Source organism: Acanthisitta chloris, unplaced genomic scaffold, assembly GCF_000695815.1.
Source record: "Acanthisitta chloris isolate BGI_N310 unplaced genomic scaffold, ASM69581v1 scaffold40469, whole genome shotgun sequence".
Taxonomy (NCBI): domain Eukaryota; kingdom Metazoa; phylum Chordata; class Aves; order Passeriformes; family Acanthisittidae; genus Acanthisitta; species Acanthisitta chloris.
This window is the reverse complement of record NW_008693945.1, coordinates 4,894-19,766: the sequence shown is the minus strand read 5'-3', so window position 1 is coordinate 19,766 and position 14,873 is coordinate 4,894. Positions and strand designations below refer to the sequence as shown.

At 40.3% G+C, this 14,873-nt stretch overlaps 1 protein-coding gene across 1 annotated transcript; it reads right to left on the bottom strand.

Annotated features, from left to right (window-relative positions):
• Window positions 1–6,361: 6,361 nt before the first annotated feature.
• On the bottom strand, window positions 6,362–14,228 carry LOC103810321 (phospholipid scramblase 1-like). The gene is made up of 7 exons (XM_009083220.1): window positions 14,192–14,228; window positions 12,075–12,235; window positions 11,016–11,058; window positions 9,733–9,953; window positions 8,777–8,938; window positions 7,611–7,772; window positions 6,362–6,421 (listed from the first exon to the last, which is right to left on the bottom strand). Exons 2-7 carry the CDS (start codon window positions 12,201–12,203, stop codon window positions 6,362–6,364), a joined length of 777 nt encoding a protein of 258 aa, XP_009081468.1. The 5' UTR covers window positions 12,204–12,235; window positions 14,192–14,228.
• Between the last annotated feature and the right edge of the window lie 645 nt (window positions 14,229–14,873).

Sequence of the window (14,873 nt, the reverse complement as noted above, 5' to 3'; positions counted from 1 at the left end):
GAATGTGCAGCCAGGACCTCAGTCACAAAACACTATTGCATTGGTGTGCTGGTCATACATAATACCTGCAAAATACAACTGTAAGCTACAAAGTCAAGGCAGCCCAAAAGTCTTTACTGTCTTCAGGGTCAAAACATGTGATTGGGTCATTTAAACTAGCAAGGTACATTTTGCTCATACTTTTCTTCTCATGAGTAGCTTTAATTATAGCCTTCACCACAAACCCCATATTTGCCAGCTGAGGGTTTCCACACAGCATTTGCAGCCCACCACTCTATCCTGGGGCTCTGTGCCAGCTCAGTGCATCACCACAGTGCCAGCACCACCATGCCAGCACCATATCCCAGCTTCACATGCAGTGCTATGGCAGCATTGCAGTATTTGATCACTTACCTTTCAAATACACCTTTGTCTATGCTCCTTGAAGTCATGATGTAGAGTTGCACAGGAATTTTCCTGCTACTGAACATCTTCATGTTACTCCCCCTTTGTGGCACATATATGAAGGAACAGGATGTTCCTGGCCAGAAGACAGTCAGGCCAGTAGTCCCTGTACTGTGCTAGCCCACTCCTACCTTGTTTTTGGCATGCATTTGTCCTCAGTGACTGATGCTGGTTGCACAGCAGGACCAGGGACACCAAGAGCTGCAGGGGTCCTGGTGCACAGAGCACCAGCAAGGACTCCCCTCTGTGCCTGCTGTCCAGCTTCCCACCAGTGTCTGTTTGCTCCTCATTAAATGGCAAGCAACAAAGGAGAAATATTTACTTCCTCAGATGCTACCAGCTGCCCCAGTTCAATAACTAGGTCAGCTAAAGGTTAACCAGCAGAGGCACGAGCAGCAAGTTTAAATCTAACAAAGAACATAACCCAACCAAAGCCTGGGGGGAAGCCTGGAGCAGATTCCCAAGGCCTGCCTGGCGTAGCTCTCCTGTCCCTTTCCCTCTCCTCAACGGCTCTGCAGTGCTGGTGATCCACGTCAGGGCCATGCACACTGAAGCCATCTCATGTCTGCACCTCAGACTAAATCAGTGACACTAAACCAGCAGTGAAATAAGCCTGTTTGCTTTGACATACCCTGCTGTGATATATTAATAACTTTTTGCTTTATGTAGTAAACTATGTCAGAAATCATAGTCTGATTCCAAATTATACCATTTACCAAGCCTAATACAACTTTAAAGACATTACACAGTATTAGCCTAGGTATTTTAAATCAATCAAGGTTTAACATGCTTCCACACATTTTTTTATTTTCCTAGGGGCACATAATTGCATTTGAAGCTTAGGATTTCGCCACTTTGGTGGGAAAGACACATCTAGCTTTCCACACTCATGTAGGGAATACATACTTTGGAGATACTGTAATCTGAAATTCTTCCACTGAGAAAATCAGAATGACAAGTAAGGAAACCGCTTGTGGACCTCAGAGCCAGGTTTTAAACAGTGACAAAGTAATTCCTGTGCTAACACTGCCACCCATTGAAAAACAGGAGACACAGTCATCGTATATATTCCTGTTTTCATCTCTTCCTCTTTGGTACTTGCTGCAATGCTTTCATGTATATTTTCTCCTCACTGCTGTCTTTAATGTGTTATCAGGGAGCCCTAGAGCAATGTGATCCAGTACAAAGGCATAGCATGTATAGGTGTAAGTATCATGAAAGTACATACAGAGCCCTGAACAAACTCAACAGAATTCTTCACTAGGTGGGATTTTCCCTCCACCTTGGGAGAGCTGCACCTTTGTTATTCTCTTCCTCTGACCTCTTGCTATTTTCTGTGGGGTTCTTGTAGTTTTTTACCTCCTGTCACAAATTTTAAGATCAAACCACATGACTGCTTTTTGCTTGACATGGATTCCTCATCTTGTGGTGGTGTTGTGGTGGTTTCCCCTCCATGCAGCCTATGCCTGTTTCCTTGATTTGGTTGTGAGAAGTTCCCTTATCTGCAAGTTTCTCTGGTTCCATAACTTCCTCCCTGAATCGAGCTTTTACCTTTACCATTTATCAATTTCATAAATATTCCTGTCACAAATTACTAGCATCCGTATCATACAATACCCATTAGTAGTCAAAATACAATTTAACGATACATTCCCTTGAACGAATATTTGATATTCTTTATTACCACCTGTGTTTCCCAGAAGTTACCCCTGTACCTTCTGTAAATGAGATAATCATAGAATCATAGAATTTAAAGGTTGGAATGGACCTCACAGATCATCTAGTCCCAACACTCCCTGCCATGGGCAGGGACACCTCCTCACTACATCAGGACTGGGTTTGGAACTCGCCCGGGGTGGGGGCAGCCACCACATCCCTGGGCAACCTGTGCCAGTGTCTCACCACTCTTATAGCAAAAAACTTTATTCTAATATCTAACCTGAACTTCCTCTCCTTCAATTTGAATCCATTACCCCTTGTCCTATCACTGCAGTTCCTTACACAGAGTCCCTCTCTGGCTCCTTGTAGGCCCATCAGATATTGAAAAGTTGCTCTGAGGTCTCCACACAGTCTTCTCATCTCCAGGCTGTACAGCCCCAACTCCCTCAGCCTGTCTTCATAGGGGAGATGCTCCAGTCCTCTTAGCAACTTCATGGCCTCCTCTGGACTTGCTCCAACAGTTCCATGTCCTTCTTATGATGAGGGCACTAGAACTGCACACAGTATTCCAGGTGGGTCTCATGAGAGCAGAGGGGAAGAATCACCTCTTTTGACCTGCTGCCCACACTCCTTTGGATGCAGCCCAGGATTCCATTGGCTTTCTGTGCTGCTAGTGCACACTGCAGCTCATGGAGAGCTTCTCATCCACTGTCACTCCTTTCCTGATTCACCTTTTGCTGTACAGTCCTGCTCCTGCTGTCAGTTTTTGGTCGGTCATTTTCATTAGTTAAACCAAGATGAGGTACATGAGGGATATAAGGCTGACCTTGGGTCACCAAAAAGATGCAAAGAGACCTTTTTGTGAACTTTGAAAGATGAATTAGGATGTTTTTTAAAGACATCTGTTATACAAGGTACTTTAAAATGATGGTCCTCCTCTTTTCCAACTAGTAAAATTACTCTCTCTCCTCAATTAGCAAAAACCCAATCTTGCCTATAACTAAATAAGGAGTAAACTCCTTTCTTTTAATTTTTTTTCACTCATAATTTTGGTTTCTGGAAACTGGAATTAACTCTGCATTTCTACTGAGAAACCTCATATAAATTATGTCTTTCTGTTCCATATAGATCCTATGGTTTCATTAAGTGACTGCATCTTCTGTACAGCTGGAGATGAAAAACTTTCAGGGATGATACAGATGGAAAGGTCATTAAGAGAACTACAGAAATCCATCTGCAAATCTCACTTTGTAAAGGCTTTATGTAACAGCTCAATTTCACTGAGATGGTATTGAATAACAGGCTGCGTGCTGGAAGTCTTCTAATGCTTTCCAAAGCCTGGATTTATGGATAGGGGGATAAATCATTGCATTGGCTATAGTCTGATGGATGAAGAGTGGAGAGTTCTAGAGACTGGCAATTTATTAAATATGGATGCTGTTATGGATTCTTTCAAACTGAAGTAAACAGCTCAAAGAGTGATTTATTCTGCATTTACAATCAGTTTTATTCTGAAACAACCAGTTTCAGAAATGAGCAAGTGAATACAGCTGTCTCCAGAATTTCTTGAAAAATTTAAGGAGTAAGCATTTTTCAAAATAAATAGCATAAGGAAAAAAGTGTGATTAGAAAGGTGATAAAATATTGTTTTATAGCTTTAGTTTGGACTTATCATGAAATATCTTGACCTTTGTGAGCGATTGAACTGTTTCACAAGACAAAAGTGTAGGAGCTGTGTAATCAGTTTCTGAGCTCTCCAGTTACCCAACCAATGGAAAGTTCTCCCAGTCCAATGCTCTCTCTGTCCTCTCATGATCTGAGGTTGTAGAACTTCTTTGCAGTTCTTCCCACAATTCTGGCAATCTAAGATACGCTTGGTTTATCTAATTCTTCACCTTATTTACTAATAATACGTGATAAAGGAATAAGCTGTAGCAATTTCAGCACTAGGCTTGAACAGCACAAAATCAAAAAAATCGAAGTGGCAACAGCACAATTTACACAACTTCATTGTTGGGCTTCACTGTATTTGAGAAACGTGTAAGTACAGGTATCTTTGCTTTGATTACACTTCACGGAAGTGTTATCACTTACAACTGCTTAAGATACAAGAGTTGCAACATTTTTTTCCTACGCATCTTGATGAGAAGTTGATCATTCATAACTGTTTGTGCTCTTACATTGTTCTTCTTCCCTTACTGCTCTACAGAGATGTATGTGAATTTTTTCTACGTAATTTTGTATGCAATGTTCTTGGGACAATGGCACTTCCAGGACTTATGGTGAATACCTAAGCACAACACTTGAACACAGAATTTTGAATTACTTGCAGGAATGAAAATAAAGTTTCCTGGTTATATCCTATTAGCCCAAGCTCACAATATGTTACTTAAATTTGCATAGACTCCCTGGCTTATTGTCAGTGGATGAATTTATGAGGCTTTTCACCATAGGCAAAGATACCACTGTTTTACCTACTTGCAAAATATTATTCCACCCATTCCTCAAACACCCATAGACTAAAGCAAACTGTAAATTTAACTTCTAGGCAGCACTAGCCATGGAATTAAATAGTTATTTTCAAATGTCTCCTAAACAATGTTTATGGAATTTGAGTAACTGCTCTCTGCTGAAGTGCAGCTCTTGAACATGTTTGAGCCTGGGACTTCAGAACAGGAAGAACTGAAGCTGTGTGTCACCTCCAGCAGAAAAAATAATGCTGATGGGCTTAGTCATAGGAATCCTTATAGGACAGGTCTGGCCCTGGGTGTGTTACTTTGTTTTTTAATACATGTAGCTTCTATTCCTAACTGAAGCAATCAGAAACTTTTAACAGATTTTAGTAAGATTGAATTTCTGGTATCTCATTACCATCTGGTCAATGAAGCACATAATGCTTTGAAAACAAAAATAAATTAATTCTCTAAGAATAGTGCTGATTAATAAAAAATGCACCTCCAGCAATCCCTGCTATTGAAGGCACCATATTTAAGGAACTACGTCTTTAGAAGCAGGAGCTAACTTTAAAAAGGCATGACACAAAATTTTAAAGACTTTTGGAACAGTCTAGATTATTGTCACAAGTTTGTACCATTCTTCTAGCATCAAAGACAGTCCAGGTACATAGCCTTTTCCTTTGCTTTTTGACTGACCAGGAGGAATCAATAAATTGAGATACTGAACTAAAGGAACTAGCAGAACTAGAAAACAACTGAAACTATTGGCAAGGACCTCTCCCCATAGCTGGATCCCAAGAACTGTTACCTGCACAGGCTTGTGTGAAGCTGGCATTAGAAGATGCATCTTTATGATTGCTTGGACATTTAAATAAAGCTATAAATGCTAAGAAATAGACCTGCCATCTCATGCACCTGCCTTTGAAGTGGAATTGCTCTATTTATTATTCCTGCACCATCACACCTATAGAGATGTGAACTGTGAAAACCATGGACTAAATAAAGTGGAAAGAAGGAAAGAGCACTGGAGAAACTGAAAAGTAACTAAGTAGTTTATTCCTTGCCTCAGGACACACTCATGTACAAAGCAATTACTCAAGTGTTATTAAACAGAAGCAACCATAGGCACTTTTATTTCCAGTCTCCTCTAAATTTCTGTTGGTGAAAATACAAGCCTTAAGTTTCAAAACAACCCAAATCAGGAAATAAGTTACATTTAGGAGGAGTCATATTTGGCAACATATTTATCACTAGATTAATACAATTTTATAGTGAGTTTAGATAGTCCTGTTCACTTACATTAGTTTTGAACATATATATTCAATATATTTGGTAAGCTGGAAACAACAGAATGTGAACACCAAGGCAAAACTACCAAAGAAGGATACAGAGGAAAAGATCAGCAGCTCCTTATTAGGCTCACCACTAACATTAATATTGAATACAGAAGCCTTTGATTCCTTTTTTAGGAATCAAAGTATTACTTTGAGGAGTTATAAACAACTACTGAAAGCAGTTATTTTACAATTCCAAATTTCTTGGGGAAAAAAGGCTGATACATATTTCTATTAATCATAGTATTGATCCATACAGATAACGGGTTCTGATTTGCATACTAAAAATTATTTCATCAGATGACAAAAAAAAAAAAACCCAAACCCCAACAAAAGACCATGAAACTCTTAGCTTCTAGAAATGGAACTATAATATATACATTTCTCACATTCTTATGGGACTTCTGCAATTTACTGGAAAGCTGGGAGATCCATGTTCTTCTGCCTTCTGTATAAAACTTCTAGATTTCACTGCCAAACTCCTGTTCGCTGCTGTTTATCACTACCATGCTCAAAAAACATGAAGTCCTGAGGGGGAAACAAAAAGCAAACAAAGTAAGTACTTCTTAAATGTGGTTCTTAGTTCAGAGATCTCTTGGCTGCTTTGCAAAGCATCTTCCTCTCCAAAACCTCAAATGATGAGAAGAAATTGGGGGCACCTTTTGTTATGCACCCCCATCACCTGCATCTCTCAGAATGGGACATCCACAGAGAGAGAAAGAGATAGTGAAAGACCAACTTTTAATTATCAATAGCCAAATTAATCACTAGCAGTCCCTTTACTCAGAATTCCTCCCCTGGCTTTATTCAACTTGACTCAGTCCCTTCCATTTTCCCTCAAACTGGAGTTCTAAGTAATAATAATTACTACCTTTAGTTTACACGTGGGATCCCCATTTTCTGTGCTGGAGACCTGGGCTGCTCACACTCACTAACGCTGTACTTCATGTACATGGGAACACACAAACACACACAGCTAAGCAAAACCTGTCTCATGCACAGGGCTGTTAGAGCTGGTAAGACCCTTCCAAATTCAAGGTGCTTCATATACCCCTTTTGTGCCCCTCCACAGCCCTGCCAGAAGCAGTGCTCATTTTGAAATGATACCTGATGCAGAATTGCACACTTAAGTGGAAACATCAAAGTGAGCTGTACTGCAGTATTGACATTGCAGAGTCTGAGTGCAGCTGAGAAGTACTCTAACAAGTTCAATGTGCTTAGCCTCCACAGAAATCCCTCCATTTGGAAATGACTCCTCTGAGAGTGTTTAATCCTGCCCACCTCAGTGCTTCACATGCTTCCAAGAAGGAGAGTGGAGAGGAACTGGCTGCAGCATTCAGCTGTCCATCAGCTCAGTAGGCTTCTCTGGCTTTGGATGGGTCTCAGACACTGCTGATAGGCATTTGTCTGATTTCAAATAAACTTGCTTTCCTCTTGCTTTTCTGCTAATGAGTCTGTAAATTTTCCCTTTACAGCGTTTTTCAATCCCATCATACACAAAGTTCTTCTTAAATACAATCAGCACTTAGTGTAGCCTAGAACAAGTTTATTATCTTAAATAATTCTTTGCAGCCTTTTGTGGTCCATTTTACACACCGAAGTACACAAGCTGTTGCCCACTTGAAGGAGCTCAAAATCAAAACCTTTACCAGCCCAATCTGAACACAGAGATGAAAAGGTCAGCTCATATTCAAATATTAGTGAATGACAAACTTACAATAAGGAAGCAAGCACCAATCATGACAGCTTTTATTTTCACATCCAGGTCCATTGGAAATTTGATTCCAAAGTTATCTGCATCTGTAAAGGCTTCTTTCACAAACCCAGTCCACTGCTTAGAAATCTTCCCAATAGTAGCAGTCTCATCCAAAGTCTTCACCTAGTTCAATATAAAATTAAAAAAATGACATGAAATCTGTTATTCATAATATTCCCAAATCCATTTCAGGATAGATCCATTTGAAAGCTACAGATTGCATTATCTGAACTAATGCAGTTTTTGAATGCAAGCGTTTGTACCAAAAAACAGTCAGACTATCATAAAGTCAGTCTTAAGTAGCACAGACATTAACTTAATTCTGAATTTGGCTGTGGTGTTCAATGCTTTAATGGTGTTGGGAGACACCCACTGCATGCACACACACACACAGTGCTGGAAGTGTTGTCTTTCAGCCAAGAGAGTGGTTAGTTTCTCTGCCATGTATCACCAACTGCTCAAGTGAAATTAAACAAATTACATTCTTCTGTTCCAAAGCAGACATTAGCCTTTTGTCAACATTATGTTTCCTAAACTTAGATCCAGTCTTCTGGGTCATGTGAAAGACAAGTACCTAATATAAAATTATACTAAATTTGCAACATAATTTTAAATCTTAAATGGTAGACTAGTGTATCTACTACGTAATGCATAAACAATGTCACATTAATCACTATTAATTTAAAGTCAAAGTTGTAACTCTTCAGTCATTCAACTCTGTATTTTAGATCTAAATTATCTTGATTTACTAGTTCTTTGAATGATTATTAAATTGTTAAATAAGTAGATGTAGGAAGTAATTTTAATAAATACCAGATACAGCTGAAAATATTTTTTGTTAGTGCCTAACATAATAGATTCAAAAAGATTTTACTGCAAACTATTTCATGCAAGTGACTTGTGTGCAGCCAGAGGAAATAATTTGCACTGATCACTGAAGAGTGGCTTAAGATGTCATTTCTAGAAGTTTGTCTGGCTTGAGTTGATTATACCAGCATTAAAAGATTATGTACTAGTTACTTAATATATACTGCAGTTCAGTTGACAAGCAATAAATTGAGCAACAAACTACCACCAAACTACCATCTGAAAGCAGATACACGCAAACAAGTTTTAGCATCACATACCTCAAAATTAACATCCTCACAACAGCTGCAGACAACACATGGGCCAGTAATTTTCAGTACATCCATTCTTCTCTCATCTTGAACGGTAAACCTTGGCAAGCAGGCATGCCAGTTCTGGACAACATAACCAACTGTTGTTCCTGGAGGTGCCTGAACTTCCACCTTCATAGGAAAGAGAAAAATCTCCAAGTCAATGTTCTTTCCTTGATATGCTTGTGAGACAAAAGCCACACCAGCACACAAAAGAAACACAGCTTATTTTTCCACAACACTGTGGCCTTCTGATGCATGAAGCTGCATGGGGTTTGTTGTGAGGGTTTTCAGAAGACTGCAGACCTCATATATACCTTTTACCTTCACTCCTCAGGCTGTGGAGCACACAAGCTTTGCATCTACATTAAAAGATCAAAGTCCAGTGAAAGAAAGGCAGTGAGCATCTTGAAAGCATTCAGTGAACATCATAGAGTGCAGCTACTACAAAGCCCTCAATAAGAGCTCTGAGTAGGCTCAAATTTAAATTGTCAGACATTGCATCATTCCAGAATTATGCTAATATTAAAAAAACTCCTTGTCTCGTGTTGAATTTCACTATAGCTTTCACAGCAGTAAAATGAAAAGTCTGTTATTTTATGAAAGCCACTGCCTTATCCTTCCATTCCAAGTCCATCTCCAGTGCAGATTTCAGCACTACCCACACGTTCCCTGACATGTTGTTGAATCAGATTTTTCATTACTGTAATCAGAAGTGGCCAGAGTGAGTCCAAGTGTTGTGGCACACTTGCTTCTTCCCAGACCCAGGACCCCACACACAAATCCCACATATCTCCCTTCCCACAACTTACAGGCAAAACCTGACTTGTTTCACCTTGCCTCTTGATTCAAAACAACCTCATCCAAAAACTGCACAGGAGGTCCATGTCTCATGTGAAGGAAGGCAGTGAGAGGCAGCAACTCACCTCCTGTAAACAGCAGGGACAGCAGCATGAAGAACAGCGGAGAGGTCTCTGCAGTGTTATCACCTCATGGCCCAGGTTGTCTATAATCCGGATGGTGAAGGGTCGTGAAGGTCCACAGCAAACCCTGGTAAGGCAGTCAGTGTCCTCTGCTGCAAAGTACACCCTTTGCCCCAGTGCATTCTTGATTTCATATTTGTTGCTTGTTTCAAAACCAACCAAAACTGAAAAATAGGAAAAGAACTGTTAAATTCCTGAGGTTTGTCTGGCCAGAAACACCCTGCCCCTCGCTAACTCTACAGCTACCCTTTAGGGAGGCAAGCATCACTCAAAGTCTATCAGAGGCAGCTACTGGCAAAGGGAAGTGGTGAGAAAGGACCCTCAAGCAGAGAAGCCTGACAGAGAGGTTCAGAGAGAAGACACCATGAACACGCAGAGGAGCGTGGAGATTTCAGTCAGTCTCCAGTGCCCTCCCACGAGACATGGACACCTGTTGCCACAGCAAGCACCACAATTACCAATAACACAGCACAGAAGGTTCTCAGGGAAGAGCTGAACGGATGAGAATTAAAAAGACTTGTGAATTTGGGTGTGAAGCCAGAAAAGGGCACAAATGCACCCAGAATGAGAAGGCCACAAAAAAACCTTGTAGTCAAGAATCACAGGAGCACACACAGAAAGCAACAAGAGCCAGGACAGAAATTGTAAGTAATTTCTATAACAAATGAAAGCACTCTTAAGTTTTATGGAAAGAAAATGCAGCAACATTAGGTGTCAGCTGAGATGTATGGTCCACTTCATTTCTTCCATTGCAAAGACACTGATAAGACAACTTTGATATTCTTAAAGTGAATGGAATGAGGAGAGCAGAAGAAAAGCCATTCAATTTGCTAAAACAGCAGAATTGCCTGGAAACAGGATCAGAGCCACATGTCAGAAGATGGAATTAGGTGAGATATGACAGGACAGAAAGATCTTTAAGTAGTGAAGAGAGGAAAGTAGAAATCATTGTGAATGAATAACATTGGAAATGGTGTGACTTATCTACAATTAGCTACCAAGATTATTCTGTTGCATTGCTGTGTATCTTTTGAGATACAGAACCTGCTCAAAATCCAATTCCCTCCTATTTTCTCCTTTCTGTCCTCCACAACTTCTGCAGGAATCGAGACAGGTAATAGAAGCAGGAAAGAGAAATGTGATGATCCACCTCAAATACATAGTGTCAAAGAAAGTCTAAACTTTATTGTTCTTTGGATTATTAGATTTAAATACTTTATACTTACTCTCAAGAAGTTCAAGCTGCTGATGAATTAATATCTGGTCAATCTGTTCATGGTTGAAAAATTAAACATAATAAATAATTAACAAGTTGTAACTAAGAGAAATATTGTTTTAAGAACCATTTGTGTTTCATTTCAGAATGAAGATTTATGGATCAATACATTGTCTAGAGGCAGATCATCTACCAGTAGGTCTGTAGGAGTAGCTCACTCCCTTCCTTGTCCTGTCCTCTGCCAGTTTAGCAGAACAGTGCTCCAGAGCACTGGAGAAGATGGCAATAGCTGTATCCAAGCTGCTCTGGTTGCAACCATGCAGGGCTAATGTGCCTGTGCCTCTTTGAGAACTCAGAGCCTGACAGAGCTCTGACATCATGTGTCCCACAGTCTCCATGTAGACAGAAGTAGGAAACTGATACATTTTAGAGGAGAAGCTCAGCTACTGCTCAGCTGAGAGAAATTCATGGAAAATCAGCCTCTTCTCAGCAGTGTTTAATTTCTTTTGTAGCAATTTGCAAAACTGACAAAAATACGTCAATGTTAAGCCTCCCAGTAATGAAATAAACTGTGTTTTACAGTACAAGGACATATTCTGTAATGTGGAAATAATTCTTATTTTGCTATTAGCATTCTCTATGTTGTGAAGTTTGACATTCTACTAACAACATTATGAAGAGGTGTGAAGAAAGCATCATGTAGAAAATTAAGCATCTCTAAATGTGCTACAGTTGCCCATATTATAGATATTTATCATATACACCAAATCACATTACATCTCACGAACAGTAGCTTCAGAAATGGGAAGGATGTACAACAGTCCTGTGTCCCTCGTCCTTTAGCATCTTACTTGGCAGGAGGGTACTGCATGAACAAGTGCTGCAGCCATAACAGGCACCTCTGCACTCAGACATGCATCAATCACATTACAAAAGGCTTCACTTAGCAGCCCAAATGCAGCAACCCATGCAACTGCAACAGCCAAATGCATTACTTAGCTTTTTCATGAGCTGGGCTGCTTCTCAGCTGAATACCTGATACGTGGGGAAGGAGAAAGGATGCAAGTACCTGTGTGAGGTATTCCAGTCCAGGAGGGCAGTTGGGAATAGGAGGAGGGATAGGCATCCAGATTGGCCCCTGCATCATGACGGGCTGGTTCTGGACAGGTGGAACAGCAAATCCACCTGGGACTCCCATGGGCTGTGCCTGGAAGCCATAGTTCCCTGAGCCTGTGACATTTGGAATGGTGGAAAGGTACAGTTATAAAAGTTAGGCGTTGAAAAAGAATTGCTCCATCCATCTTCAAAAAATTAATTTATTCACTATTTTGAACTATGGAGATCCTTATACCTTATACATTTCAGTTATGAATACAATTTTCATGAAGGAAGTTACCCTGGACTGGAAGGTTCTAATACCTCAGACAAAACCAAACCAAATAGTAGAGAAGATAGAATGTTTTCATTGCATGAGAAGCACTGGCATTTAGAAGTCATCAGATAAGCAAATGAGGAATTTTAAGACAAAGTTTTTCTGGAATTATACCTTCTACTTACATGATAGGAAATGTCCTTTTAGCAAAGTTCATCTGCAGTTTTCAAACCAGATGAGTGTGACCTAAAAACTGCACTTTCCCATTTGTTTAATGGATTCTCCATCAAAACCCAGGAAATCCCTAACCTCCTTCACAGAGGAGGTGTGTTGTAAAGGAGGAAACAGTTCCACGTTTTGTGCATGCCAAGTACATCTTCTCCAGTTGGTGCTGAATTGGAAACACAAGCTCTCATGGAGCACTGCAGGGTCTAAGTGCTCAGCACCCCAGCAGATGGCACAGGCAGCACTGACTTGGTGTCACAGCCCAGTCCCCATCCCTGCTGGGCACAGAGCTCTGCCTTCCTTCCATCAGCACCACTTTTGTCACTGAAGCTGAGGAAGTTCACATTTAAAGAACTGTATTTTTGCCCCTCATTTAATACCTTCCTGGTAGGCAGATAGACTTTCAGACTTAGAGGAATTTTATCTTTTGCTCAGAAGCAAACACAATGCAGAAGGCACAAAAAGTATTTTTTTAGAGCTGTACAAATAGTTTGAGATACTGACTTGTAGACTTATCTTTAGTCCACACCAGCTCAGCATCAATGCTTCACATGACATTACAATACATGGACCAGTCCATGTGAAAGACCAGGCTGTAGCCATAAGCAGGCCAGTACCTCAGGTGATGTAAACAGCTGTGGCTAAAAATTCATAGGTGGCTGGATCACCCACCCCAGAGAAGAATCCACTCTGTGAATACAAAATCACTTTCATGTCTGAGCACAGGTGTTGCACACAAACTATCCACTGGTATTGTGTGTGTGTGTGTACACATACAATTGTTCAAAATAAAAATGCTCCCATGACCTCCATGACACAGTCAGCATGTGCTCATTCACCACTGAAGCCACCTGTACTTACAGACCTCAGATTGCCTTGTCACGAGATGCACAAGCTTTAATTTATGAACAGCATAGTAACTTCAGCCAAACGTTTTGCATTTCTTCTATAACTTATGCTTTGACCCTGATTGTTAGATATTGCTCATTGTGATTTGGTTCTTCAGAAAGCAGTTGTTGCCAGAATGAGGGAAGCTGCTTAGGAGTGCTGCATTTTGAATTTGGAACAGAAAATAAGATTAAAAAGGAGCAAAGGAAGTGAGGCAAAGTGTTAAGGCCATTCTCCCCTATAACCACATGCAAAGTACAGCAACAGAGTCAAACAGAAACAGAATACATGGAACTTGCAGAACAGCAAGAAGAAAACAACTCTTTTTTCAGTTCTGTATTTCTAGAGCAAAATGATCTGAACCACTGAAAAAACGTGATAATTAGAAAACCTGATCATCAGCAAGAAGCTGCCACACATTAACTGCTTTTCATCAGTAATACCTCTGTAGCAAACTACCCACAGTGACCGCTGAGGAACATCTGACACTTTTAACTCCTACCACTGCTGGTACTGCTCAGCACATACTAATATGTAACCCCAAGAAGGCAATAAATGACTTTTCAGCAAAATAGAAATGAAAAGAAACTCTACAGAATTAACAGCTGAAAAGCAAATCAGAGATGATCAGCCTTGTACAACCTCATATTTCCCCCACTTATGTGCTAATGGTATTGCAGATCTGTAACCAAGCAACTTACCTTGGTAAGGCCCAGGGACATGCTGAGGGGGGCCATAGGGGACTTGGTTTTCTGGAATATAGTTAGAAAATCCAGGTGCTGGGGCAGGTTGACTTCCTGGAAGAATGGAACATATGCTCTGAGTATTGCTCATTTCCTCCTTACCTAGGGTGAAAGATCCCCAACACTGCCTCCTTTTCCAGCATACACACAGAACAAAATTAGGCAACTGTTTTCTGTATGGCAAAAACTGTACATCAAGCTTGTATTTATGAACAATGTGTATATTAAACATCAGTGTGACTCAAAGGAGTTCTGGTCCTTAAAGGGTAGTAGAAAATGAAGATGTCATAAAAATGTCACAGAATCATTCAGCCCAGAAGGGACTTCTTGTGATCATATAGTCCAAGCTCTGCTCAAGCAGGGTCAGTTCACTCTCTGTCTGGACCAGTGGTGCCTTTGTTCATTTATGTTTAGAAGAAGGTTTTAATTCAAAGCACTGCCAGGGAACTGACAGGCTGCCCTCTAGTACAGAACATGGTAATGAGCCATCTCCCCTTCAAGTTAGGACTACACTAATGCCTCACCAGCAGACTGAAAGGGTTATGAATGTAAAAATCATTTTTAAGCAGAAGAAAAAGTTTTTAAGCAGAAATAACTTGAATTCCAGGGTTAGTTATTTATTGATTTTAACTTCAGAAAT